The sequence below is a fragment of the Clytia hemisphaerica genome, unplaced genomic scaffold (genome assembly GCF_902728285.1).
Source record: "Clytia hemisphaerica strain Z4C2 unplaced genomic scaffold, Clytia hemisphaerica genome assembly, whole genome shotgun sequence".
NCBI classification, from domain to species: domain Eukaryota; kingdom Metazoa; phylum Cnidaria; class Hydrozoa; order Leptothecata; family Clytiidae; genus Clytia; species Clytia hemisphaerica.
In genome coordinates this window covers 1-25,338 of record NW_027104074.1, presented here as the reverse complement: position 1 = coordinate 25,338, position 25,338 = coordinate 1, and the positions used below count along the sequence as shown (strand labels likewise).

Sequence of the window (25,338 nt, the reverse complement as noted above, 5' to 3'; positions counted from 1 at the left end):
TCTTTGCATGTTTTAATCAAAATCAAATTATTAGTTAATTATTCTTATACTTTTTAGTAAAACTAAAATATGAACTGAAAGAACAAAAAAGATGTCAATAGTTACCATACAACTTGGTCAGTGCGGAAATCAAATCGGATGTGATCTATTCTCCTTGCTCTATCAAGATGCACACCAAACACCTAAATATTCTTCATTGGAGACCCTTGAGAACACCTCCTATAAAATGGATACTTTGGAACGTTACTTCACAGAGATAAACACATCCAGTGAGAAGAGATACGAAGCTAAAGCAGTTTTAGTGGATATGGAAGTGAAAGTGGTCCATGCTTGCAAACAAACTGCTGCCAAAACAGGTTTAATTTCTTATCAAATTTGACACCCCTGTCTCAATTACATACTTACATGACTGGCTAAAGGGTCAAGCGGCTGATGACTGCTCAACTTAACCTAACGCTAGGAGGGGGCATCTGCCTAATGTAGTATTTTTTGGGATCTACCTGAGTTCTTTGTTCGTTTTCCCGTCTACTTTCAACTTTTTTCGAGATGGGCATATTATTTTTTCTGAAAACTATCTGCCATGATAGTTGTCCTTTGCGGACAAAGCCTGTACATCAATTGTTTTCTGAAACAATAGAAAGACAATACTTCGTTCTCCACCGTTTCATTCGATGCCCCCAGAGTCTCTATAATAAATCCATGGCTTTATCGACAATTTGAAATTATTACTAACTTTAAGGAGTCAACCGGGTGCTCCTAGTCGCTAAAAAATGAATACCATTCATGTTTTCTTACAGGAGCCTGGAACTATTCTTCATCATCGCTCGTTCGTAAAAAAGGATCCGGTAACAATTGGGCTCTCGGCTTTCATGGATACGGACATTCAGTTGCTGATGACGTCATCGATTTATGTCGAAAAGAAGCGGAGAAATGCGATCGCTTTGCTGGTTTCTTTATTTTGATGTCGTTAGCTGGAGGAACTGGATCGGGGCTTGGTGCTTACGTCACACAAGAACTTCGAGATGCGTTCCCGTCAAGCTATCTAGTCAATCACGTGGTTTGGCCGTACACGAGTGGAGAGGTCATCGTTCAAAACTACAACATTATGCTGACAATGTCTCGTTTGCAAGCTTCATCAGATCTGGTCATTGCTCAAAGGAATGATCATTTACACCAAATTTGTGCCAAACGATTGGGCTTCAAAAAGATTTCACTTCAACACGTCAATAGTGTGATTGCACACAAGTTGGCAAGCATACTACAACCCGCAACCGAAGAATATCGCTCTGTAAATACACTTTCTGGTATTGTCACTGCACTTGGTACACACCCAGCTTACAAACTAGCCTCTGTGAAGTGTATCCCGCACATCAGTGACCAGGCTATGTCTTATAGTGTGTTCGTTTGGCCTGCGCTGTTAAAACACATGAAACAAATGTTGATCGCTGATTCGCCAATGGAAGATGGTAAATTTTATCGCTGCATATTCATGATATGCACCATTGCAATGTCTTCTAACATTATATCACGAACCCAACAGCTGTAGGGTCCGTGGAAGACATTGCAATGATGTATATCATGAATAATTAAATCTCCCTCTAATTCCAACTTTTTATCATTGAAATAAGCCAATCCTCTCTAACTCGAATTTGTATCATTTCTGTGTTTGGAATTTAAACATACTCAAAGTTTTAACACGTTCACTGCCGAACCCTTTTCAGAAATCGAAATTTACCCTTTTGGAATTTCATCGATAGTTTGACTTTCAGTGGCTCCGGTGGCTTCCGTTTTGCATCATTGCTTCATAATCATATACCTAACATTTTATACCAAGAAGAAATCAAAAGTTATGGCCCTTTGCAGTACCTTATCAGGGAAAACTTCGTCGGGGAAAAGTGACGAATATTTTTCCCCGACGAAAATTTTCCCCGGCCTTAATGCGTTTACCAACTACCAGCAAGTGACGAATATTTTTCCCCGACGAAAATTTTTCCCGACGAAAATTTTCCCCGACGAACTTTTCCCCGATAAGGTATTTCGGTATTTTAGCCCTTCTATCTTAGTGGGCAGTGAATGTGTTAAGCCTTACATACGATTCTTAATTATGTTGACTCGGATGGTATAATTATTACATTTTGTTGAATGTACAAAGATATACACCATCACTCAAAAAAGGTTTTCAAATGGGCAAGAGAGTTTTCTATTTTCTGGCCTGGTGAATGGGAAATTATCAAATACAGCTGAAGCTTATAGTGCTTGAATGCTAAAAGAAACTCTGCTTGCGATAATAACAACACCATTTTACTGTAGGGTTTTTTCTAACTTTTTAAATGTTAAATCTAATCCATTAAAATCGATTGCAGACTAAGCCAGTGAGCGTTATTCATTGTTAAAATACCAAATTTCATTGACTATATCTATCTCTATTTTTATAACATCTTCCTTTTCATTTAAGGGATTAATTGGGAAATCAGGGAACCACAACAGTCATCTACTGCGAGTGCTTCTGACGTTTTTGAAAGTCACACACAAGATGGGGAGATCAGGCGATCCTCTTTCAACAAAAGTATCGCTAATTTAATGATCTTGCGAGGGAAGGAATTACACGAGGCTGACACAAATTCATTTAGTAATCCAAGATTGTAAGTTTCGTTTTCTATAAAGGCCTTTTCATAACATAAATCACCTGAACACCCTACTTTTATTTGTTAACAATGCCTCTATATGTCATATATAGCTTGTGTTAATAGCTGCTTGGAAGAGGGTCGGGTTCTAGTCTACCAGAGTCACGTGGTTCACGTTTTACGGCGTAATCACATTAACAGAATAACCCTTTCAGTGGATCATCAGTTACATTTCGTTTTGCTATCCTGTGCGGAAAGAGGGGTTTTCGAGTGTCTGAAGAAACAACCCTTTTCTGCTCACACAAACATACCCCTCTCCCTGCATTGTTCATTCTATTTACTTGGGGTTTTTATAGCCCTTTAAGTTACATCTTTTTAACATCGGGTGTATAGACTTTTTCTAGAGGAGCACATTTGATGGCAGTTATTTTATTGGTGCCAGCCTGCTTACTTCTATAATTCGTGCAAAGCAGTTACGTTATTTTGTAGTGAGGTTTTTGTAGCTAGGTTATAGTTCTATTTAAAACGACCCAGTTTTCGCCCAGTCTATTCTCTGAAGCGTAGTAATAACAACTCGTGTTGAAAATTAGCGTATTTAAGTGTTCCTAAGTGCTTTTATCAGTTAGATGCACTGAGGTTGTCTTTGATGATCGCGTCGAAATATCAGAGTTTTTACACGTGTGCCTAAATGCGTTTAAGTGCGCCTATAAAAATCAAGGCGTTAAAGTACGCCTAACTGCGCTTAGTGAATCTACTCTAAAACGAACTTAGGTGCGATTTTTGACATGTCAACCTTCTGCCCACTCTAGCAAATAGAGTAGACAGTCGGCCATCTAAACTAGAGCTTATATTTTTTTGTCTTCTATTTATTTCACAGGTATTCTGAGGGATCGCCAATATACACCGAATGGCAACAGCCACGTTCGTTCAACCAATACCAAAAATCTATAACTCTTCTCAGCAACAGCCAAACGTTCGTTCAACCACTGACTAAAAGTGTAACCAAAGCATGGGAGATGTTTAACTCGAAGGCGTATTTACACCAGTATGAGAAATATGGACTGGGAGTTGATGATTTTATTGACAGTTTTGGAGTGGTAGAGCAAATGATAGCTGACTATTCAAGGATTTAGAGGTATGTGCTGTCAGGACCCCGTGCTCGAGGGAGGGGCTGAATTTTGGGTTTGTTTCATTTCAAAAAAAATTGAAAATTTGAGGGGCTGAAAATTCTATTTTAAGACTTGTTCCGAAATTGGAAGTCAATTGGAAAAAAAAAACCTGTAAAAACGTAAAAAATCAAAATTAAAATTATTAGATTCTAAATATAGCTTCTTTGGCAAAATTTAGGGACTGCCCTACCCCACTGATAGGGGCTTCCCTATCTAGGTATCCCTTGTTGAATGTTAAAAAGATTTTAGACTTTTTAACCTTTATACCCATTTCTTAGTACTATTTAATTGCTTGAAATTTAGCAATTCCAGGTTCAGCTTTGTTTCCTAACATGGTTTTATTTTCACCATTTTTTTATTATTTTGTCCATTTTCCTAAGAAATCGGTATTCTGAATCACAGACTTCATGTTCTTAAACTGTTCTTATTTTGGTGTTTTTCGAGCCTAGTCGTTCTCATAAAATATAAGAAACTATTTTCGCTAGAGCATGAGCTGAAGCCCAAGAAATCGGATGTTTTAGAGTCCGCAAAGCCTTGAAATGTTCTTTAAGTTACACATTCTTTTTTTATTAGAACCAAATTTATAAGAACATTAAGCTGGAAATTGACGAAGTTTTAAGAGTGTCGTAAGAACATGGCCAGACTCATCTCAGACAAAATTAACTAAAAACAGCAAGATTTTCAAGATTTTTCAAGTAGTTTAAAACACATTTTAGAACTTCATTTCCTTAAACTCGAAAGGGTCGTGCTAAGAACAGTTTTTAGAGTTTCTAAATTTGATGTAAGAAATTTTGACTTTTAGTGTTATGCTCAAGATTTTATTTTAATCTGGAGATTACAATGTATAGCAATGTGCCCTCCCGGTTATTACCATCATGGCTTTATGGCAACTCCTGAACTTGGGCACAGGATGTACGGATGTATCTGGAGATTACCAAGAAAAAAGGGGGGTTTCATGGTTGGCGGAGGAGCGGCCCTTTTTTCGGACGGAGTGGCGGAATTTGGCGAAAATTTAGACAGAATTACGGAAATTGGGTTCTCTGACGGAGACGGAAAATTAGACAATTTTAGTGCGGAAAAACAGAATTTAGCAAAAAAAATTGCGGAATTTCGGAATTGGTAAAAGATATTCAAAATTTGCGGAATTTTCGACAAAAATATTGAATTTCAAAGGAATTTTCGGTGACGGAATTTTGGTTCAATTTAAGACGGTTTGACGGAAATTGGAGAAAAAATTGGCGGAATTGCGGAATCGGGTACCCCCTGAACCCCCCCCCCCCAAAAAAAAAAAAAAAAGCACATCCAGTCTGAGCTAAATGTGTGGTCATCGAAGCCTTGCGTTCTTGAATAGTTTGTTCTTATAAAGAAAAGTGCAACCCAACAACAGGTTCTCGGCTTGACTCAGTACTTGAGTATGGAATCAATTGAAAAATCCACACCCGCTTTTTCTTATTAATTTGATTTCTTGGTCGATCAAGAAGTGAGAAAGCGGCTTTCAAATTGAAAATATCGGCGTCCCAAGGTTGCAGATGGTCGACATTTTGACTTTTGTATTCGAAAATATTATACGCTTCGCTTCATCTGAAATACTAATTTTAATTCAATCTGTTTTCTTCTTTTTTATTATTTTGTCTTTAAACGATATATGCTCAAGATGAGCAACTTAGCTGTAGCGGTTTGCTTTTAAATTTCCAAAATGACGCTTTCAAATATTTTAAGATTTTTCCGTTACTTCTAAATGGGTTGACGGTTAGTCTTGATCTTTGAAGCTTTACAGATGTTATAAACCGTTCAGCTCTTTTGGTCTGAACTTTTTTCGACTTTAAATGATCTGAAAACAAATTTGAAGAAACAAAGGGACTTTTCCCGTTCATTTTATTGGTATGTTTTGTTGTTTTTTGTTTTGAGTGTTCGAAAATAGCTAATTTTTTGTTTTATTCGGTGGATAGTAATGATGAAAATAATATTTAGTTTGTTCGCTCTTATGGTCGTTTTGTTTTCAAAAGATTCAGCGCTTGTTTTATTGTAATCTTGTAAACGGAGCTTTAAAATAGAAGGAAAATTTACGAGAAGCAGCCTCGCTCCCTGCATTGTATTATCAGCCTCCCGATGTTTACTGATAAGCGCCATATATTCTCTGGCGTCCACCAGTTAATGTTGAATAAAGCCACGTGATGCACGGGAACGAGGTTGATATTTCAACGTTAAAACTGTATATCTTTTTTATAGAAACACAACGACGCCAGGATGTGGAAATTGTTGACTTTGGCTTGTTTGTTCTTATTGTTCTGTTCACCAAATGTTCAATGTCGTTCCAAGAAGAAACAAAAACAGAAAAATTTATCGGAAAAAGAAGTTAAAGGTAATTTTTCAAAAATAACTCATTCTAATAAAACCGTTAATTTTCAAAAATGATTCAATTTAAGGTTTCCTTCTGATTAAACCCTAGTGTACCTCCCAATGGAAGGTGTGGATCTGTTTGCCGCTCTTAGCCTAGTTTTATAACAGATCAACTATTCTGCGCATTCCACGCTCCACTCTGAAGTGATATGGTGGATGGGACGATTTGACCTGGTTGTTCAGCCAAAACATATCAAACATATCTATTTGTAAACTGTCTTTTTCAAGTTTGTAAACTGTTGTATCTTAGCAAGAAATTTGGAAAAATTAAACCCGTTCTTGTCAAACTCTAATAACTTTTCTCCTTAAGTCTGACCCTGGACCCTTGCGTTCGAGTTAGACTAACTAACTCATATTTATAGAATTTATTTTTCTTTTCCCTTAGACAACGAGGTACAAAAGGTGTCAAGCAGTAAAGTTCCAAATGGCGGACGTAAAGGACCAACCAGTGGAAACCTGGCCGGAAATCTACATATTTCACCGGTTTCTATTCCCTTTCCAGTTCCCAAAAAAGTGAAAGGCAAAAAGGGGAAGAAAGTGAAAGAAAGAAATCGTGAAAGTGCCACATCGCGTCAACAAAAAAAATAAAAAGAAGCAACCTCGTGAGTCAGATAATGACACATCCCGTCGCTCAAATATTGAGCAGATTTTAGACTCTGAGCAAGTCGTAGCACGCATGCGTAGAGATATTGATGAAGAAAAATTCTCAGAAGAAGAACGCAAGCTGATAGACGATTGGTTTAACATGGATGTTGCCAAGGAAACAGGGAACATTCCTAGCAGAGAAACAGCTAGCTTTGTGCCGCCTAATTTGCGTTACATATACGAGACAGACGCGTATAATGATTTATTTGCACCACAAGAGAATGGTGAACAAGTTCGAGTTCAAAAACGTTCCATTGATGTTGATGACGAAAGTGACGTGACCGAGAACGATGACGACGTTGACTTGATGTCCCAAAATGAAGATGACCGGGATGAGCGAGTCATAGAAAAGCGTGACGTCACTGATTATGATGTCATTGATGACATGTCATTGGATGAGGAAGATGTACCACGTGACATGCGGACCAGGGAAATTTCACCGGCAGACGATTTGTATGGTGATGAGGTGATGGATATTGTTGAAGAATCTGGATTTACGGAACCGATTCATCATACGATTGTGACACGTGAAGCCCCTTCAAATGACGGTAGGTCTGTCCGTTTTGAATAAGTCTTTATTTATATGTTTCTTTTACTTGGAAGTGATGAACATGAGATGATTTGAGTTCTGATATTATATTACAGTGGATTCTTGTTAACTCGAATTTTCATGTAAGTAGAAACCCTCGTAAAATTCTCTATAATTCTCTATTCTTTAAAAAAACTCTCTACAATAGTAATCTTTTTTTTGCGAACGAATTCGATTATCTGTTCGAATATAACTATCTTGTTTCGAAAGTGAGAGATGAGACGGCTATGACTTTTATTATGAGTTTTAATAAAGGCAGATTTTAGATTGAAAATTTCTCCCTGTTGGCATGTCTATTAATGTAATACAATATACAGGGTGGGAAAAATATGGTCAGAGAAAAATTATTCTAGTTGCAGAGCTATTAGTGCCATTGAAATTCTAAAACTTTGATAGCTTCTCTAGGGGTGGTCTTTGTTTTTGTTTTACTGAAAAAGTTTTTAAATTTGTTTATTTGCAACATTGAAATTAGGGAGCGTCTCCAAATATTGTTTCAATTTTTTCGTTTCAAATTGTTTCATGAAACGAATTAAAACGAAGCTCAAACGAAGTTCAAACGAAGCTCAAACGAAATGCATAATTGGTTCTAATTTAGAGATAATTATCTAATATTATCTCTAAGTTTTTTCTATTTCGTTTCATTTCGTTTGGAGAAATTTCTCACTTAAAACTTTGTGAAACGGATAGGACAAAGAGTTCATGTTTAATTTCACAAAAGCATATACTTTATTTTCAACAGAAGGATTTGGTTGAAGATCAATCTAAATTTGGTCTGCTTTCGTATTTTATGATGTAGACTTTTCTGAAATATGTTTTTCTTATTGTTCGGGGCTATACAGGGATATAATTAGTGCAACAATTTTAACAGGTCATGACGGTGTTACCGACTCAATTTGTAATTAATTACCAACTCAGGTGTAATTAACTACGGTATTCCCGTATGAATTATATTGAAGTAATTTGCAAAGTGTTTCGGGTTGTTATGTCGGAAAGTATGATCTTCTTGATCCTCCTTTCGCAACCTTCTATCATAATTTTTATTTTTTATCAGAACCAGGTTTAAAAGAATTCTTAAATCGAGGCCAAAAGATATTAGAAAACTTGTTAAGCTTTCAAGAAACTTCAGAAACTGAATCCCTTTAAACATCGAAAAAGATATTACACATTTTGAGGAAGTAAGAACTATCTATTGTTGCAGTAACAAAATCAGACTAATGCTAAAAGTTCTAAAAAGCTTTGGATGACATGGAAATTATATGAAATTCAGAGAAAAATTTTATTTCGTTTACCATTCGTTTCAAAATATTCTCTTTTTTTCAGTTCAATTATCTTGTTTTCTTAAGTAATTAAAGTTAATCAGACATCATTATCTGAAACGAAGTCGAAACGAAGTCGAAACGAAGTCGAAACGAAACATAAACGAAGCATTCGTTTCATTTTCGTTTAAAAATGAAACAATATTTGGAGACGCTCCCTTAATTGATTGATTTTTTTGATCCATTTTGACTTAATACGTATGTCTTTTACATATTTATGTATTTTTTGAATAATTTGACTTGTTTAAAGTAAAATATATTTTTGAACGTTGAAAAATAACATTTTGTTTTACTTTTTTGTGCTTTCCACCATTTCCCGCTTTCAAACCACGTTCACATGAGACGGTTCGAAACGAAAGGAAGTAATTCTATTGGTTAAAAATGACGTCAGTCATGAGTCTGACCAATAGAATGACTTCATTCAGCTTCGGAACAATAAGTAACTTGTCACGTGTGTGAGCTTGGTTTTATTTCCTGTTTAAGAAGCATGTTGTACTTTTCTTGTGCTTTCATTTCGAAATCCCGAAAGAAAAAAATTCAAAACATTTTTTACAAAAAAAAATAAGTGCTTCTTACAGGAGGAAAGAAAGGGGATCACCGTTGAAAGCATTAAAAAGTACAAAATGTTACGTTCAGAAATGTCCTTGTTTTTGCCTTAAGGGAACTCTAATTTTCGTAAGAAATTTTCGTTTTTCGTAGTGTACATTTTACGTAGTCGAAACTCTTCGAAATTCTTCATTTTTCTCAGAGTTTTGATCAAATTATATTGAAGATTTTTGATTTCGAGGGACTATAGTTTTCGCTACAGACAATTGAGAATGAATAAAATTCAACGGATTTACGACACACTGTATACCAAAAATTCCCAAATTTTATGTAGTATTGTGTAGCCATTGAAGAGTACTGTCAGAAAATGGTAATTGTAACCATTCACGCCTAAAATTGGCCAATTCTATACGATTGGACCATAATAACATAGAAATTTCAATTCAAATTTTAAAGATTTGGTATGTAATATTTCAAATAAACTTATTAGTTCCTTCACCGTTAAACATAATCTGGGGCACGAATTTTCTCGGCTCAACGAGCTTACTGGACATATTTTACAGTATTCCAAAAAAGTGAAAAAAATTTCATCTAAGGTAAAATCCTCTAAAACTCATTATCTAAATTGGGCTTGAAATAATTGAAATAAGATTCCAATTCTTTGTTCAATCAATAAGATTCCCAAGATGATTGAGTAGGTTTTTGAGATTGAAATAATAATAAGTATACAAGCTATAAAAATTGGCATTATTTAGAGGATTTTACTTCATACTAAAATTTATCCTCTTTTTTTTGGGACAATTATGCCTAAAATTGACCAGTTCCATACGAGTGGATCATGCTAACGTAGAAACATTTACTTTTGATATATAATTTTTCAAATAAACTCATTAAGCTCATTTTAACCCTTAGCGTATGTATTGTTTTTTAATTTTAATCATTTGATCTGTATCATACTATAGTACAAGCGGATCCCAACAACGTCAATGCAGCCGCCAAAGCTCTGGATAATATCTTGGTAGGCCTGGGAATAAATGAAGACAGAATTATAGAACAAACTCGTGAATGCATCCAGGAATCATTGAAAGAACGTCGATCAGTTGACCAACAGTTTCGTCGACACATTATCCATGCCCGCCAAGTAATGGATGAACCGGTTCACAGACGTTCTGATATTATTGCATTGAAACGATCCCTTGAGGATGATCAAGCGGCTGAGAAAAACATGAATGAGAAAATAGAGCTCTGTAAAGTTATCATAATGGACGTTTTGAAAGTGAAAGCAGCAGAATGGTCGGCTAGGAATCGTGTAGCCTCTTCAGCAGCAGATCAAAAATCAGCTGTATTTAACTCTGCTTCATCATCTTTCATTGAAAGTGCCGCCAAACCGACGGCGCCCATCAATAGTGCTGCTTCAATCTCAGAATTGAAATCTCAGTATTCGCCCATGGTTCCGTCAGTCTTATCACAAGCTTTCCGTAATCAGCAAGAACAGCCGAAACCGGCGGCTGAAGCGGCGCCCATGTTTACTACAATCACTCTACAACCGCAGCAACCTGTAGCCCAACCAGTGCCAGTCACCGCTTCTTTTGTACAGTCACCCAGACCGATTACCCAACTACAAGAATCACACGAGATTGGTATGCAACGCCATTTCGATAACGCCCCAAATCCATCGAACACTTTAACGGCGCCCCAACCCGCCCTTCAAGCACCTTCAGTACTCAATCAACCCCATTTAGTTGAACATTTTCAACAACCAATGTTTAAAACGTTTTCCCCTCAAAAACAATACAATTCTCAACCGCTTGCGTATAACCGACTATCTTACAACGGTAATGATATGGTACGCCAAAATTACCAAATGTTCCATCAAGCGCCACCGGTTAGTATGATGCGCCAAAACTATCAAATGTCTCAACAAAATTCTTTCAATGAACAATTTCATGGTTTGAAAGAGGAAGCAAGCCAACCTATTTTCAGTTACTTCAAACAAAAGCAGCCTGCCGTGTTGGCGGCACCCGCCCCAGTACCAAGTCTCTACGCCCCTGTTATAAACAAACCATACGAGCTAGCACCACGCCCTCTCAGTATGTTCCCTCAAGAAAACATGATGTTAAACAGGCCTATAATGGCGTCTTATGCAAACGAGAGAGCTAGCCAAAAACCCAAGCTCTCTCATCCTGACCATCATCACTCATCGACTGAATCTAACGAGAATAAAGATAAAGAAGACTGGTCTTCTAGTCTATGGTTTCCAGGTGGCACTTATTCTCCGCCACCTTCTTGGTTAAAAGGTCAAAAAGTCCATGAGCCGGTCAAGGAGCCCTATGTGCCGAACCAACCAACACCACAACAAACACAGCCACAATATCAACAAAATTTTCAACCGGTCGTTCCGTTTATAGCGTCACCTGCACAAACACCGGAAGTACACCCAGCTATAACGCAAATAGCCGGTGAACAGAGACATATTGAAGGACAACCAGGTGTAGTGGCGCCTTTTTCATCTCTCAAACCTTACAATCCGTTTACGCAAGAAAGACCAGCTGTTATACAACAACAACCAGATATGTCTAGATTCATGGGTGTTCCTGCCCAACAGCAGACCGTACCACCGGCTGTTTTGACATTTGCGTCGCCGCAAAATTCCGCTCATGAAGTCATTAAAGCGGGTCCACAAAACGAAGTACAAACAATCAATAAAAATAGTCCTAGCAAGGAAAACTCGAAGGCAGAAGAGGACCATGACCTTCCCGGTTACCTCGGTGCTATGGACATTGCAAAATATCCATTGGATTCCACTGACCGTCTACGTGGTGGCAAAGGTCAGAAAGACGAAGAGCAAGGTCTGTAATCTTATTTCATTCATTTGTTTGTCTCCGTCCTGTATAATAGCGATTTTGTATACTGTGTTTTCTATAGTAGTGGTTAGTCTTTTATTTTTGTAGCTCCTCGCTGACTAAGGACGACGGTAAATCAGCACTTTTACCACCCTCGATCCCCACAAAACTGTTCTCAACTTTTTCTTAATATTTTGGCCATCGAAGCCTTATGCTGTTATGCATTTTTTTTCTTATGAAAGAAAAAACTACCATCAACTGAACTAAAGATATTGAAAAAAAAGTACTGCTAAAAACTATTAAATTGATTGATCCTCCTGAACATTTTCAATGTAAAGTTCAAACACAGAAGCGTTTTCATTTTATTTGAATAAAATTTAAAACATATATTTAGACGTTTCGGTGTCATCCGCTACTGCTAAAAACGCTTTCAGGTATACATGTAGTATCATATGGTATGTTAAATTGCGAAAGTAAAATGAGGCTCGGATTTTTCATTTCATATTTCTCGATTTTTCAGCACCTAAACGCGAGAATGTGATCAATCCAAAATCAGCCAAAGGTGTAGAAATGGCTTCACACGCAGTCAAAAATATCGGCACAACAATCGGACTGGGAGATAGGGATATCAATACACTGGTAGATCACGTGTCTAAGAACGTACGCGAAGTCCGTAGTTTATGTGAAAAACTTGTCCATTCATATGATAATATATTGAAACATAATTGCAGTGGAGCTGCTACGGATTCATCAAGCGCCGCCGGTGGTGGTGGTAACTCAGCACAAAAATCTGAACTTGATAAACGATCGGAGATTAAAAACACGATTTGTGAGAACCTTCGATTAACACGTGACACACATCAAACGTGCGTTGCGAATCAAGAACAAAGTATCAATGAAGTCAATGCAATTGAAAGTACGATAATTGGTGTCAAAGTAGCCGAATTTGCCGCCGCTCAGGCGGCCGCTTCCACTTCTGTAGGCGCTTAACGGTCAAACTATAACTGGGACGTTTGATTTGACGTTTATAAAACCTCATGCTTGAGTTTCGACCCAAGGCTCGCTATAGTGGTGAATCTTCAAACAAAGAAAACATGACACCATAAAATGTTCGGATTGAATCTAGCACTTTCTTTGTTTTCGTATTTTACATTTTTTAAATTCTAGTGCCAAAGATTACTTCATATCCAGTGTTTGTATTAAAACGCACGGGGCGTGCAACTTATGTAAGAAAACGCAAGGGGCGTGCAACTTATGTATTAAAACGCGCGGGGCGTGCAACTTATGTAAGAATAAGAGGCTTCAAATCTTACATAGGAGATTGGTCTTTGCCTTTACCTTATTGTGCGTCATCGCATTTCAAATTTTAACGTTGTCCTCCGCCATGGAACAGCCGTTTATCTTATCAGCCCTTTTTACGTACAAGGGGCCGGGCACTAAATTATGTCCGGCGAAAAGAAGGGCCGATAAGATATATAAAGTCTTCGAAATTAACGTTGTCTGTAATGATTTCCAATATAAGATTTTATCTACCTTTTTTCAGACGCCTTTGTATATTTTGAAATTATTCGTGTAAATATCAGAAATATTTTTTACAATCTTGATATACAATGTTGTTTAACCTGAAATATCATTGGTATAATATCTTGACTTCATATCCTGACCTTATGTAAGTATTGATAAGATTTTATCATTAAGCACAAAAAGTACTAAAGTTTTTTGAATTTCATCAATTTTTGAGCGACATCTTTGAAATTAAGATGCTGACAGTTTGAGTACGGATCATGCCAGCTGGCACACAACGTTGTTTTAACGTTCAAATAACGTTATTTGGACATTATGAATGTCACATGGACGTTGTTTTGACGTTGTGTGCCGTGTGGGATGCCAAGTCAAGTCTACTACACTGTACCTGACAGAATTTCGAACTTAAATGCATGAAAACTGTTTTTTTGTATTTTCTTGGATAATTACAACTAGTCATAGCTTTCACTAAATGCCCCCACATAAAGATCATGTCATGCACTTATAAAGCTTTAATGCTTTAAAGATTAAACATTAAAAAATAATAAGGAATAATTGATTGATTTAATTATTGATTGATTGGTTGATTGATTGATTGATTGATTGATTGATTGATTGATTGATTGATTGATTGATTGATTGATTGATTGATTGATTGATTGATTGATTGATTGATTGATTGATTGATTGATTGATTGATTGATTGATTGATTGATTGATTGATTGATTGATTGATTGATTGATTTATTGATTGATTGAGGCGTTTGCTTGAAAAAAATAATTATATTCCATTATAAAAAAATACATACTTGAAGAATTCATGCAGCTTGATAACTTAATAAAATTTAAGGAAAAGCTGGAAAAGCCTCTCAAAAATATATTTAAAAAGTTATGGTATCATTATCTTACTGATTTTCACATCTCCTGTTTGTTTGTTTTTTCTCCTAGTTTCTTTCTTATAACGATATATGTCATGATTATTATTCACTAAATAGACCTTTTCTAATAATGTCGCAGACATCCTCAGGTGAGTTAAGGCAAGTTCCAAACATATTTTGCGTGACGCGCACCGCTTCCCATTGTTCCTTAACTTTCGTATATAGCTAAAAAGAAGCGTATTAAGGAGAGGATTTCGGAAAGTGCTGGGCCGAAAATTTAAATTAAGCCAATCTCAAGATATCGGCTAAAAACTGATTTTTACGTTAGGAAATACGTCGAAAAAACACGTCAAAAAGACAAGTTAAATGACGTCATATTTAAAAACAGCGATAACTTCGATTACATTGCTACAAATAACACCAAATTTTGACTGGAGACGTAGATTAACGATTCCAAAATATTTGTAGAGAAATTTTCAAAATTTTTAGATGACGTCATTTACTGTCGGTAAAAATTAAAATACGTCAAATAATGATGATGTCATCAAAAATTTTCAAATTTTTTTAATGCAATATTTCAGAATTAACAATCAACGTCTCCAGTCAAAATTTAGTGTAAATTGTAGTAATATAATCGAAGTTATCGCTGTTTTTAAATATGACGTCATTTAACTTGTCTTTTTGACGTGTTTTTAAATTTAAACAAACATGCATTTTCCCAACCTCGTCCCCGTGTATCCCAGGCTTTATTTACGTTACTGATTGACGCCTAGCGCTATCAGTAAGAATCAAAAAGCTGATAATACGCAGGGATCGAGGTTGGCATTTTCCTTCTCGTTGAAAATCAAACTTGATGGGCAAGCGAGGCATCCGACGGTCGTCCCATGAGAGCAAGCGACAAATTGACGTGGATTGTTTGGGTCACCGACATTTCCACTGAAACTTTTTCCACGGCCAGGACAAAAGTCAGGGCATGCAACGGGAGTAGTTGTAGGTTTTTCTGTTGCTTTTCCATTCGATAGATAATAGAGATATTGATTGCATGGTTCTTGGCAGAATGCAACTAAAATGGAACATAAAAGAATACAAAGACTTAAAGAAGAAATAATGTTTTCCTATAGCTATACACTTTTTTTATAAGAACCAATCAAATTTTTCTCTTTAACCACTATGCTTGAATTTGAGCAATTTCAGGCTCAGCATTGTTCTTAAATTGTTCTTATTTTTGGCCTCTGTTCACTTATTGGCTGCGACCCTTGTCTGAGAAGGGTCTTAAATTCGGCATTTTTCTTCAATTGAGCTTCGCGTTCTCATAAAATTGTCCTTACATTGAAAAGTTTATTAGACTATTGACTGATTTTCGAAAACGTGAATTAGTGGATATACCATAAGAACGACACGAGATCTCTCTCTGATTTGACATCTCTTCGCGCAAAGATTTTTAAAAACTTTCAGTGATTTTTCTCGAATCAGAAAATAATATAACAGCCGAAGAACAGTGCTATCGTTGGACTTCATCAATTTATCATATCTAGCAAAGTAGTGCAACTTACCACCCAAGTGAGCAACTAAAAGAAATGTGATCTTCATTGTGTTGTGTCCAGGTCGAAAGCTATGAACTGAATGGGGGGGGTTTCAGGGGGTACACGATTCCGCAATTCCGCCAGTTTTTTCTCCAATTTCCGTCAAACCGTCATAAATTGAACCAAAATTCCGTCACCGAAAATTCCTTTGAAATTCAACATTTTTGTCGAAAATTCCGCAAATTTTGAATATCTTTTACCAATTCCGAAATTCCGCAAATTTTTTTGCTAAATTCCGTTTTTCCGCATTAAAATTGTCTAATTTTCCGTCTCCGTCAGAGAACCCAATTTCCGTAACTCCGTCTAAATTTTCGCCAAATTCCGCCACTCCGTCCGAAAAAAGGGCCGATTCCGCTCCTCCGCCAACCATGAAACCCCCCCTGAATGATTCTTGGCTTTCGAAGACCTCCTTATTTATTGCTGATCACAACAAAATTAATGTGGGCAGCAATAAGTCTACAGCAAAAAAAAGAAAAAAAGATGCATATGTAATCACTTGATCATCTTAATCACCAAGATTTTTTTAATTATATTTGGAGCCAAATTTAGAGAGAAGAAAGCAATTTATCAAATATTATATAATTCTTACACTTTCAAAATCAAAGCAAAGTCGTTGGTCAAAGCCTATACAATAAAGTTCAAAATGTGATCTTCATTGTGTTGCGTCCATGTGTCGAAAGCTATTAACTAAATAAAGTTCAAAAGATATTGATAGTTTTGGGTTTTTTACCGTTTCTCAGAATTTTAAGTTCGGACGAGAATTGCGATTCAGCATTTCCACTTTATTTCATTGGATATTTCGATTTTGGAATCCAGTGGCTTCTAGGCTATGTTCAGTAGCGTGGTGGCAAGGGAGCAGTGCCCCCCCCCCAGCGGCCGATTTTTTTTGGGGGGTCGCCGGAATACAAAGGGCGCAAAAAGATGCCTCCGATTACTAATTTCGGCACCCCATTTCTCTTTTAGACCTTAGATATGGCCGTTTCCCCAAAATTTTCGTCCTCGCTTCACTCGCATAATTTTTACGCCTATATTTACTTTTCATAGGGGGCACCAAAATCAAAATCTTCTTATATTATTGCCTTCCCAGTTTGCTCGAATTTTAGTCGACCCACCACAATGGTGGTCGCTCGATGTACCCTTTTTCAGGTCCATGAGTTCCATACCGTGAAAAGCACAGGTCAAAATCATATATTGACGCTGTTCCGACGAATCGAGATTCTATTCATCGCGCAATCAACGAAGACAAAAGTAACCATGACGACCATCCAAGATCTTGGATGAAGTTCAAAGTTGATATTTTTATTCGCGTCGTTGAAAACACAACAAAATATCATCAATGCTTTTTAAAAAGAGTCAGTGATAGAGAATCATAACATAAAGTCTGTCTCTTATTTCGATTCAATTAAAAGTGACATTTCCACAATTAATAGTTTAGTAATTACTGTTATACATTTGGTGATCATGTAAAAGATTTCTTTCGAAATAAACTCACTTCGATTACACTTGAAGGTTTTTAGGGAATTCGTAAATAGTAAACTGCATACTGATGCAGTCTGCTAGACATTAATAATGTAATATTGCTCTTCATCTTTGATTCTTTCTACAGTGATTAGTTTGACACATGCGCGATAAAATTTCTATTATTGGTCTTCAGAGGTTAATATATTCTTTGAAAACTTAACCTCTGATACTCAGGGTATGAGTTCCAGGTAGGGTCGCAAAAACGCAAAAAAAAAAAAAAAAATCAGTCCCTCATAGGGTACCTTTTTGGGGGAATTCGGGAGAAAGCGAACTCGAACTCGAACTCGTCCCAAGTTGGAGCAGTTGACGGTACGATACAAAGTTCAAAAACGTTCATTTTCAGCCATAATACTGTGAAAATTTCTCCAATCTTGTTCAAATTTACATAGGAATTGTGTTTTAGTATCCTTTATTGAATTCTCATAGTGATATGTTTGTAAAATATCTGAGTCGGGTTTGAAAAATCAAAAGGAACGGTAGCCCAGTCAAAAAATGATGAATACAAAACAGGATCATTTTCAGCCATACACATAGACGATCCTATCGTCTACACAAGATCACTAAAAAAGGGAATAGTTTAGGAGAGGCGTGATAAATTCGGGTGGTGTAAGCAGTGGCGGAGATGTTTACAGTTTTCTTTCTTCGAAACTCTCCCGCCGATTTTTTTCCGTATACCGCCATTACGCCATACCGCCATTTTTCCCGCCTTTCTTATCACTGTAACGGACGATAACATCGTCTACCATACACATAACACCACAAAAACTGCTCAGATCGTTTTCAAATTTGCACTGTAATGTTGTAATTTTAGTATTCTCTTTCGAATTCCAATGGATGTGTGTTTAAAAGTTTCATTCCATTGTCAAGTTACAGAGTTTTATGGTTTTGTGTGTCCATAAAACTAGAGAAGTTAGCCATATGCAAGATTTTAGCACTCGAGCAGCTGACGATTCATGGCCAAAATTTCTCCAAAGTCTTTCCACATTGTTATAGACCAGTATGCATCGAACTTCTCATAAATCATGTCCAAAACATCATGAATAATGATGAAAATGATCACTATCTTTCACTGAGATTTGCAGCTAAGCCCACTTTCGGCAGCCATCTTTTTCTAAATACTTTCGCAATATTATCGAAATCCAGATAATCCGTTTTTATTAAATCGGAATAGATCATCGGATTAGATAAACAAACAAAAAATGTCTTGACCGTCGGAAGAGAGAATTAAAGGCTCCTAGGCCGGAGCAATAACATTAAAAAACCATCGCCAATGATAGCAGGAACCGTAACTATTACTACAGAGGTCAATAGGGCATTCGTGGAATACATTCTAGCTGGCACGCAGTGTTATATCAACGTTCATCATACGGATGTTATGGACGATGTGGGTATTTTATAGCCTTCCAACGATCAATTTCACTTATAGGTTTTGTTTTTACATAAGTGTTTCCGTTTTCATATCTGACACATATTTCATATCAGGACAGTGTCTTGCTATTGTTATATTATCCTGATATAAGCACAAATGTTTTTCTTTTCCTCTTTCCGACCAATCTTGCTCCACATCCGTGCCAATCCAATGTGAAAAAGCTTGTGAATCTAAATATCGTCCCCGGGGGAAAGTTATCCTTCAATTTTTGTCCCCACTGAAAATAATCAAATAAGCCAATCCCCACTCCAAAATATTATGCTATTTTTTCCATCCCCTCTGAATTTTTGCCACCGCAGGGAGCCTAAAGCGACAGAGGATGGCATTCATAGCTTCCAGCCTAAGGATAGTTCGATAAATAGCTCACATTTTTGCGCACTTGTTTGTCATTCTTCTTATGTTATACCGGTTAAATGGTAGCCCGGTATTAAGTTTGTCTTTTTCTTATCCCTAGAGAATTAATGAATCTAAAGAAATCCCATTTTTGTAAAGTGAGGTATGTTAGCACATAAAAACGTAAGAATACTTCAGATGGTGATGAAAGCATAAAAATTTGGCACAGATGATCCTTAGAGGGTCTAAAACTTAATTTCAAACAGTAACACCAAATTTTGCAACCTGGCCACCTGCCAGATGACGTCATCAGGTGGCTGGGCAAAAAGTTATTTTTTAGAAAATATTCAAAATCCAGTGGAAAGAGCATGAAATGCTGATGAAAATTGAGGTATAAAGAATGCCTTGAAAATCTTCCTCTCAAAAGTTATGGAGGTTGAAAGTTTATTTTGTGATGACTTAATCACAAGCCTTTCCAGCCAAAACTTACAAAAACCTTGTAATTTTGGCGCAAATTGACCAAATTTGATGTTTTATACATGAATTCATATCAAAATTCATTGCTTTTTCTGATTATGATGTTCAAATTGAATTAAAAGCAAAACAATAAAACTTAGATTTTGAGATTTTAAAAGGCAAATCAACGCAGCGTTCAGGAACACAGTGTACAACAGACTATTTTTTTGGATGTTTTAAGCCTTCCTATGTCGTTTAGACCCAAGCCTCAGAAGGAACTTCTAATTTTGACACGGAATCATTTATAAAACACCAAATTTGGTCAACTAGTTCCAAAATTACGAGGTTTTTAAGTTTTACCTGGAAAGGCTTATGATCTTATGATGACGTCATCACAAATCTTTCAACCTTCGTAACTTTTGATAGGTAGATTTTCAAGGCATGTTTTATACCTCGATTTTAATCAGCATTTCGTGCTCTTTCCGCTGGAACCATCAGATTTTGAATATTTTCAAAAAAATAACTTTTTACCGAGCCACCTGATGACGTCATCTGGCAGGTTTGGTGGAAAAATTTGGTATTACTGTTTGAAATTAAGTTTTAGACCCTCTAAGGATCATCTGTGCCAAATTTCATGCAATCACCATCTGAAGTATTTCTGTGCTAGCAGACCTCACCATTTTTTTTCTCTAAAGTGAAATCGGCAACAATTAAATAACATTTGTGTTTCTTTCACTTTTGTCCCAGGGAAAAAAAATCAGCGTGTCTTCTGGGTATTTCCCTCACTTTTGCCCCATGAAACAAAAGAAGAAAACCATTTTTTTCTTGTGATGGACCATGTTGCATTGCACCAACGCGAAGAAACTCCTTGTGTCCCCAAGCCATAAATTGGGGGCCGACTAAGTGTTGGCCGATAAGGTATACCTTAGTGTATGGATTTTTAATAGAAGTCCATGATCAAGAGGTGGTTATCAATTTCTGCCTACATAAAGTTTTGAATGCTTGAGATTTATTTTAAAAAGATTAAAAATTACAAAAAAATACAAGATTGTAAATATTTTGCAACATGTTAACTTTCGGTTTTACTGTGACAGAAGTTTAGTGGTCTGGCTCGGTCTTGAATTTTCCTTTGAACAAACAGGCGTTCCATTTCTCGTTGAATTCCAATCCCTTTGGGCAAGCAATGCATCCGACAGTTTGTCCGTGGAAGCAAGCGATGTATTGGTGTGGGTTGTGTGGGTCTTCAATGTTTCCACTGAAGTGTGGTCCACGGGCTGGGCATTTGTCTGGGCAAGCGAAGGTGGTGGCTGGGTGCCATTTTTGTGTGGTGACACAGTCGTCGTGTTTGCTGTACAAACATTGGTTGCAGTTTTCGCTGAATTCCAAGGACAATGGCCAGCAGGCTTGACAGTAAGCTAATCCGTTTGAGCATTGGAGGAAGTAGTTTTTGTTGAGTCGTCCATAGTAGATGTATTGGAAGTTTCCGTCAGCTTTTCCATGACAGAGGGAGTCTGGGCATGGGACAGCTGGTGGTGTGGTACCAGTTTCGGTTCCAACTTTGAGGGCAGCGGCAACTGTAATTGAAAAGAGATTGTTAATATTATTTTGTGGAGTTCTAATGTGAAACAAATGCTCTAGTTTATACCTACAATAGAAAGGTACCTCGAAGAGATATGTTTAACAAAGGTTGAAATTACTGAAAATAAAAAATATCAAGAATCTAGATTTAACTTACCAGCCAAGAGAGCAAGAGAGACAATGATAATCTTCATTTTTTGGTTTGTTTTATGGTCAGTTGATGAGAATCGATCAAGTGATGCTGGACTTCTTGATGTCCTGGGTTTTTATACATTTTCAGGTAATCTTAAAAAATTAGCTATGATATAACCATTCTAAAGCGAGATTAGAAGGGCTTAGAACATATAGAATAATTGTAAGAGTATTATGATTTCACCTTAGTTTTTTAATTCTTAAGATATTCTTAATTTCCTGTTCTTGTTATTCAGCTCAACCAAATTGTCAAACAGGATTTTTAGGTTGATGAAGATTATACTTGAATACTATACAAAGTAATATTTGTCTCGATATAATCCGTAGGGGAGTTTAAAAAAGTTATATAACTTATGATAGAATTCGAATTAAAAGTCCAAATCTTTGTTTTGTTTGCCATTTTTCAACAAATAGTTCAATTTGAACATATTGTATATCGTTGAAAAGATAATCGAGAGCACTTTAATTTTCAAGGAAAATAAGTCAAAAAATTAAAGAAAATGAAGATTAAAGATGAAAAAAGAAAAAATGAACTTTTGATTCTTTGGCGCTAGAAATTTCATTTTTGGTACAGGGTTACTTTTAAGATTACTGATTTCAGCTAAGTAGTTCTTTCCCGAAAATTTCTTGCGGCGAAGGTTACAACCTCTAGAAAGTAGCTCGTTTTTTGCTGTTTTCTCATTTCAATGGTCGATCTTCTAAGACATAACTTTCTATGTAATAATTTCATGTTAGAAATAATTGTATATGTGAAATCAGAAGTACTTTAGATGGTGGTTTTGTGCTAGTTACAAAGATACTAAGGAGTGGAATATTGTCAAAAAAGAAAAAAAAAGTTCAAAAAAGTTCAAAAATGAAGATGAAAAGTGAACCTTCCATCTAACCTGCTGAAAGATGCAGCTCCATCCATCTCCAAACCACTCGCACATATAATCAATCTTTCGTTATCCACCTCAGCATTTCCGACCGAGTGGAAGGAAGCCAAAGTGACACCCTTATTCAAATCCGGAAAAATATCGTCTGTCGAAAATTATCGTCCAATCTCGATACTACCAGTCATTTCGAAAATAGCAGAAAAAATTGTCCAGATGCAGCTTACTGAATACCTGGAAGAGAATAATCTACTCACTGATTTCCAATTCGGTTATAGAAAGCACTCCTCCACGGAAATGGCTGCTAACCTCTTCATCGACGATATTCGAAAGCAAGTAGACAAAGGAAATGTTGCTGGCGCCCTGTTCCTCGATTTATCCAAGGCGTTCGACACAATCAGCCACGGTTCGCTACTGAAAAAAACTACCGGCCTACGGGATCAGGACGACTGAGCTGAACTGGTTTCAAGACTACCTTTTCAATCGCCAACAATTTGTTTCGTATGATAAAGCCATGTCCCAACCGCAACCGGTCACCTGTGGCGTCCCCCAGGGAAGCATTCTTGGCCCACTTTTATTTCTTATATTTTTCAATGACTTTCCTGACTGTCTTGAGAATTGCAAAACGATCATGTTTGCAGACGACACAGTCATCTACACTGCGGCGAAAAGCTCCAAAGAAGTCAACGACATCCTAAACGCCGAACTCAAACAACGTCCAACGCTTCATGACCGAGAACGAAACTTATCGTTAACCTGAAAAAAGGAAAGACTGAGGGGATGTTGTTTTCCACCGCTAAGAAATTGCACGATTTCTCCCAAACTGAATTTACTCTACGGTGAAACACCCATTAAACAACGCTACCAGCTACAAATATCTGGGAATTTTGATCGACCCAGAGCTTCGACTATCCGAACATTTTGAAAAAAACAATTAAGATATCAACTTCACGTTTAAAGCTACTGACTTTAATTCGATCGAACGTAACTTCATTCGCAGCCTACCAAATATTTCGTGCTATGGTACAAACTATCATCCTTTACGGGTCATCCACCAACCTAAAACCTCAAACAGATCTAGCATCGACCGCCTTGACAGTATCGATCGCAGGGCTAGAAGGATCATTAACAAACGGGCAAATAGATCGCCATATTATCGAGCCGACATCGAATGTCATGAAGCGTCAAGCATGTTGCCTTGTGAAGAAATGTATGCTGGGTAAAGCAAGTGTGTTGCTGGCTAATCATTTCGAACAAAATAACCACGGTGTCAATACACGAAACCAAAATGCTTTTATTCGTCTGCCCAAAATTCGTTTAGAAGTTGCCCGACGTGGATTCTTCTTTATGGGAGGAAGGTTGTACAATACGCTACCAGTGGAATTGAGAACCGTAAATGACTTTAATATTTTTAAAAACAAAATAAAGTCTCATACTTTCAATTTTATTTAAGTATAGTGCCTCTGCTTAGCCTTTAACTTGCCACTACACTATCTCTTTTCTGGATAATTTATTTTTGGATCTAGTGAGGCTTTGGTTTTCACTCTCGTTGCTACATTTAACTATATCCCTAATATTCTGTATCAATTTGTTTACAACACCACAACACTACGTAATGATCTTTTACCAGAGATAGTAAAGAGAGGCGTTTAGGATATTTTATCTAATATTTACGCGCGCAGCGCGTCTCCTTTGGTATAATGTGCGCGCGGTCGACTAAGTTCCTATATATCACTCAACCATTTTCAAAATTCAAGGTTCGTGTATGACTACATGACATCAATTTTCGTATCAATTTTTAAATCCTCAGATCACTCCGATCGCAAGTGAAGGATCCTCAGTGCTTTATATTTTAAATAATGAGATTGCTCCAAAACGAAACCCCATCGTTTATTGATTTGTAAAAATATTTTCGGCTGACAGAGGGAAGGAAGGCTCCTTATTTTGCTCTATAAAGCCTGATTTTAGCTTATTTTTGGCTTTTTAGAATTAAAATTAGCCAATTAGCCCTCCTGCTACTAAGAACCTAAGAACCTACTAAAAGTAAGATACAGTTTGTTTGTTGGTTCTTGGTTTTAACCATAGACATTACTGTGGTTTAATTGTGAAGACAAAGTTTTTCAAGGTAAAGAGTTTCATATTCAAGTTTAAAATCTTCATACAGTATTACTCAACAAACAACAGACAGGCCTGTCTGAGAAAAATCAAATCTAAAACAGTCGAAAAGATGACTTTCGGAGTAGGGAGTGTCAAAGGGAAAGGGAAAGGTGGAAAACGCAACAAAAAATATTTTCAGTTGAACTTTTAATTTGGAGTTCTTCCATAAAAATACACTAAAATCAAATCTGATGAACTAATAAATTTTAAACTACTACTTGACATGATCCAAATATTTTCAGCTTTTGGTATTGTCCGTGTGAAGCCAAACAGTTTTTCATCACTGCATACAAAAAATTGAGATTCTTGAATGTTTGCCAATATGCGAGATTTCTGAAATCATAATAAGGGGAATGTAACTGAATGTAATGTCTTGTATTTAAAAACCATATGACGAGCGATATTTATAAAAGTTCTCTCCCGATTCTCTCGTTTGCGACAAAGGTACGTGATTGACTTTTTAAGAATCTCAACAATCATTACGGCTTGACGATAATCAAGAAATTATTCACATTGTTTTACTGTTTCAAAACTGTTGTCTTTTTTAACCATTATTACAACCAACGCATACGTTTCAATCATGGAACTCCTTTCCTCTGCTTTTCTTTTCCATGGATATCGAAACAAAAACATAGAAAAAGACTCAGTGCTTTCAATCTGATTAATCCAATGATGAAGGGTGT

The 25,338-nt window shown here is 36.6% G+C and overlaps 3 protein-coding genes across 3 annotated transcripts; 2 read left to right on the top strand and 1 right to left on the bottom strand.

Moving 5' to 3' along the window:
- The first annotated feature begins 226 nt into the window (after nucleotides 1-226).
- Nucleotides 227-6,781, top strand: LOC136812498 (tubulin delta chain-like). The gene is made up of 6 exons (XM_067068998.1): nucleotides 227-356; nucleotides 798-1,466; nucleotides 2,456-2,642; nucleotides 3,502-3,721; nucleotides 6,023-6,155; nucleotides 6,579-6,781. The coding sequence occupies exons 1-6, from the start codon at nucleotides 227-229 to the stop codon at nucleotides 6,779-6,781; spliced, it is 1,542 nt and encodes a 513-aa protein (XP_066925099.1).
- LOC136812510 (uncharacterized) lies at nucleotides 5,462-13,787 on the top strand. Its single transcript, XM_067069007.1, has 5 exons — nucleotides 5,462-5,674; nucleotides 6,023-6,155; nucleotides 6,579-7,386; nucleotides 10,252-12,138; nucleotides 12,653-13,787. The coding sequence occupies exons 3-5, from the start codon at nucleotides 6,870-6,872 to the stop codon at nucleotides 13,120-13,122; spliced, it is 2,874 nt and encodes a 957-aa protein (XP_066925108.1). The 5' UTR covers nucleotides 5,462-5,674; nucleotides 6,023-6,155; nucleotides 6,579-6,869; the 3' UTR covers nucleotides 13,123-13,787.
- Nucleotides 13,788-20,861: 7,074 nt separating this feature from the next.
- On the bottom strand, nucleotides 20,862-21,659 carry LOC136812505 (uncharacterized). Its single transcript, XM_067069006.1, has 2 exons — nucleotides 21,592-21,659; nucleotides 20,862-21,430 (listed from the first exon to the last, which is right to left on the bottom strand). The coding sequence occupies exons 1-2, from the start codon at nucleotides 21,626-21,628 to the stop codon at nucleotides 20,955-20,957; spliced, it is 513 nt and encodes a 170-aa protein (XP_066925107.1). The 5' UTR covers nucleotides 21,629-21,659; the 3' UTR covers nucleotides 20,862-20,954.
- Between the last annotated feature and the right edge of the window lie 3,679 nt (nucleotides 21,660-25,338).

Bases quoted from the DNA above. Each gene is read 5' to 3' on its own strand.
- LOC136812498 (XM_067068998.1), top strand. From the start codon at position 227: ATGGATACTTTGGAACGTTACTTCACAGAGATAAACACATCCAGTGAG. The intron at 2,643-3,501 runs GTAAGTTTCGTT...TTTATTTCACAG, and splicing joins TCATTTAGTAATCCAAGATT to GTATTCTGAGGGATCGCCAA. The intron at 3,722-6,022 runs GTAGAGCAAATG...TCTTTTTTATAG, and splicing joins TTATTGACAGTTTTGGAGTG to AAACACAACGACGCCAGGAT.
- LOC136812510 (XM_067069007.1), top strand. From the start codon at position 6,870: ATGCGTAGAGATATTGATGAAGAAAAATTCTCAGAAGAAGAACGCAAG. The intron at 7,387-10,251 runs GTAGGTCTGTCC...ATCATACTATAG, and splicing joins TGAAGCCCCTTCAAATGACG to TACAAGCGGATCCCAACAAC. The intron at 12,139-12,652 runs GTCTGTAATCTT...TCGATTTTTCAG, and splicing joins TCAGAAAGACGAAGAGCAAG to CACCTAAACGCGAGAATGTG.
- LOC136812505 (XM_067069006.1), bottom strand. From the start codon at position 21,628: ATGAAGATTATCATTGTCTCTCTTGCTCTCTTGGCTG. The intron at 21,431-21,591 runs GTAAGTTAAATC...TTTCAATTACAG, and splicing joins CTCTCTTGCTCTCTTGGCTG to TTGCCGCTGCCCTCAAAGTT.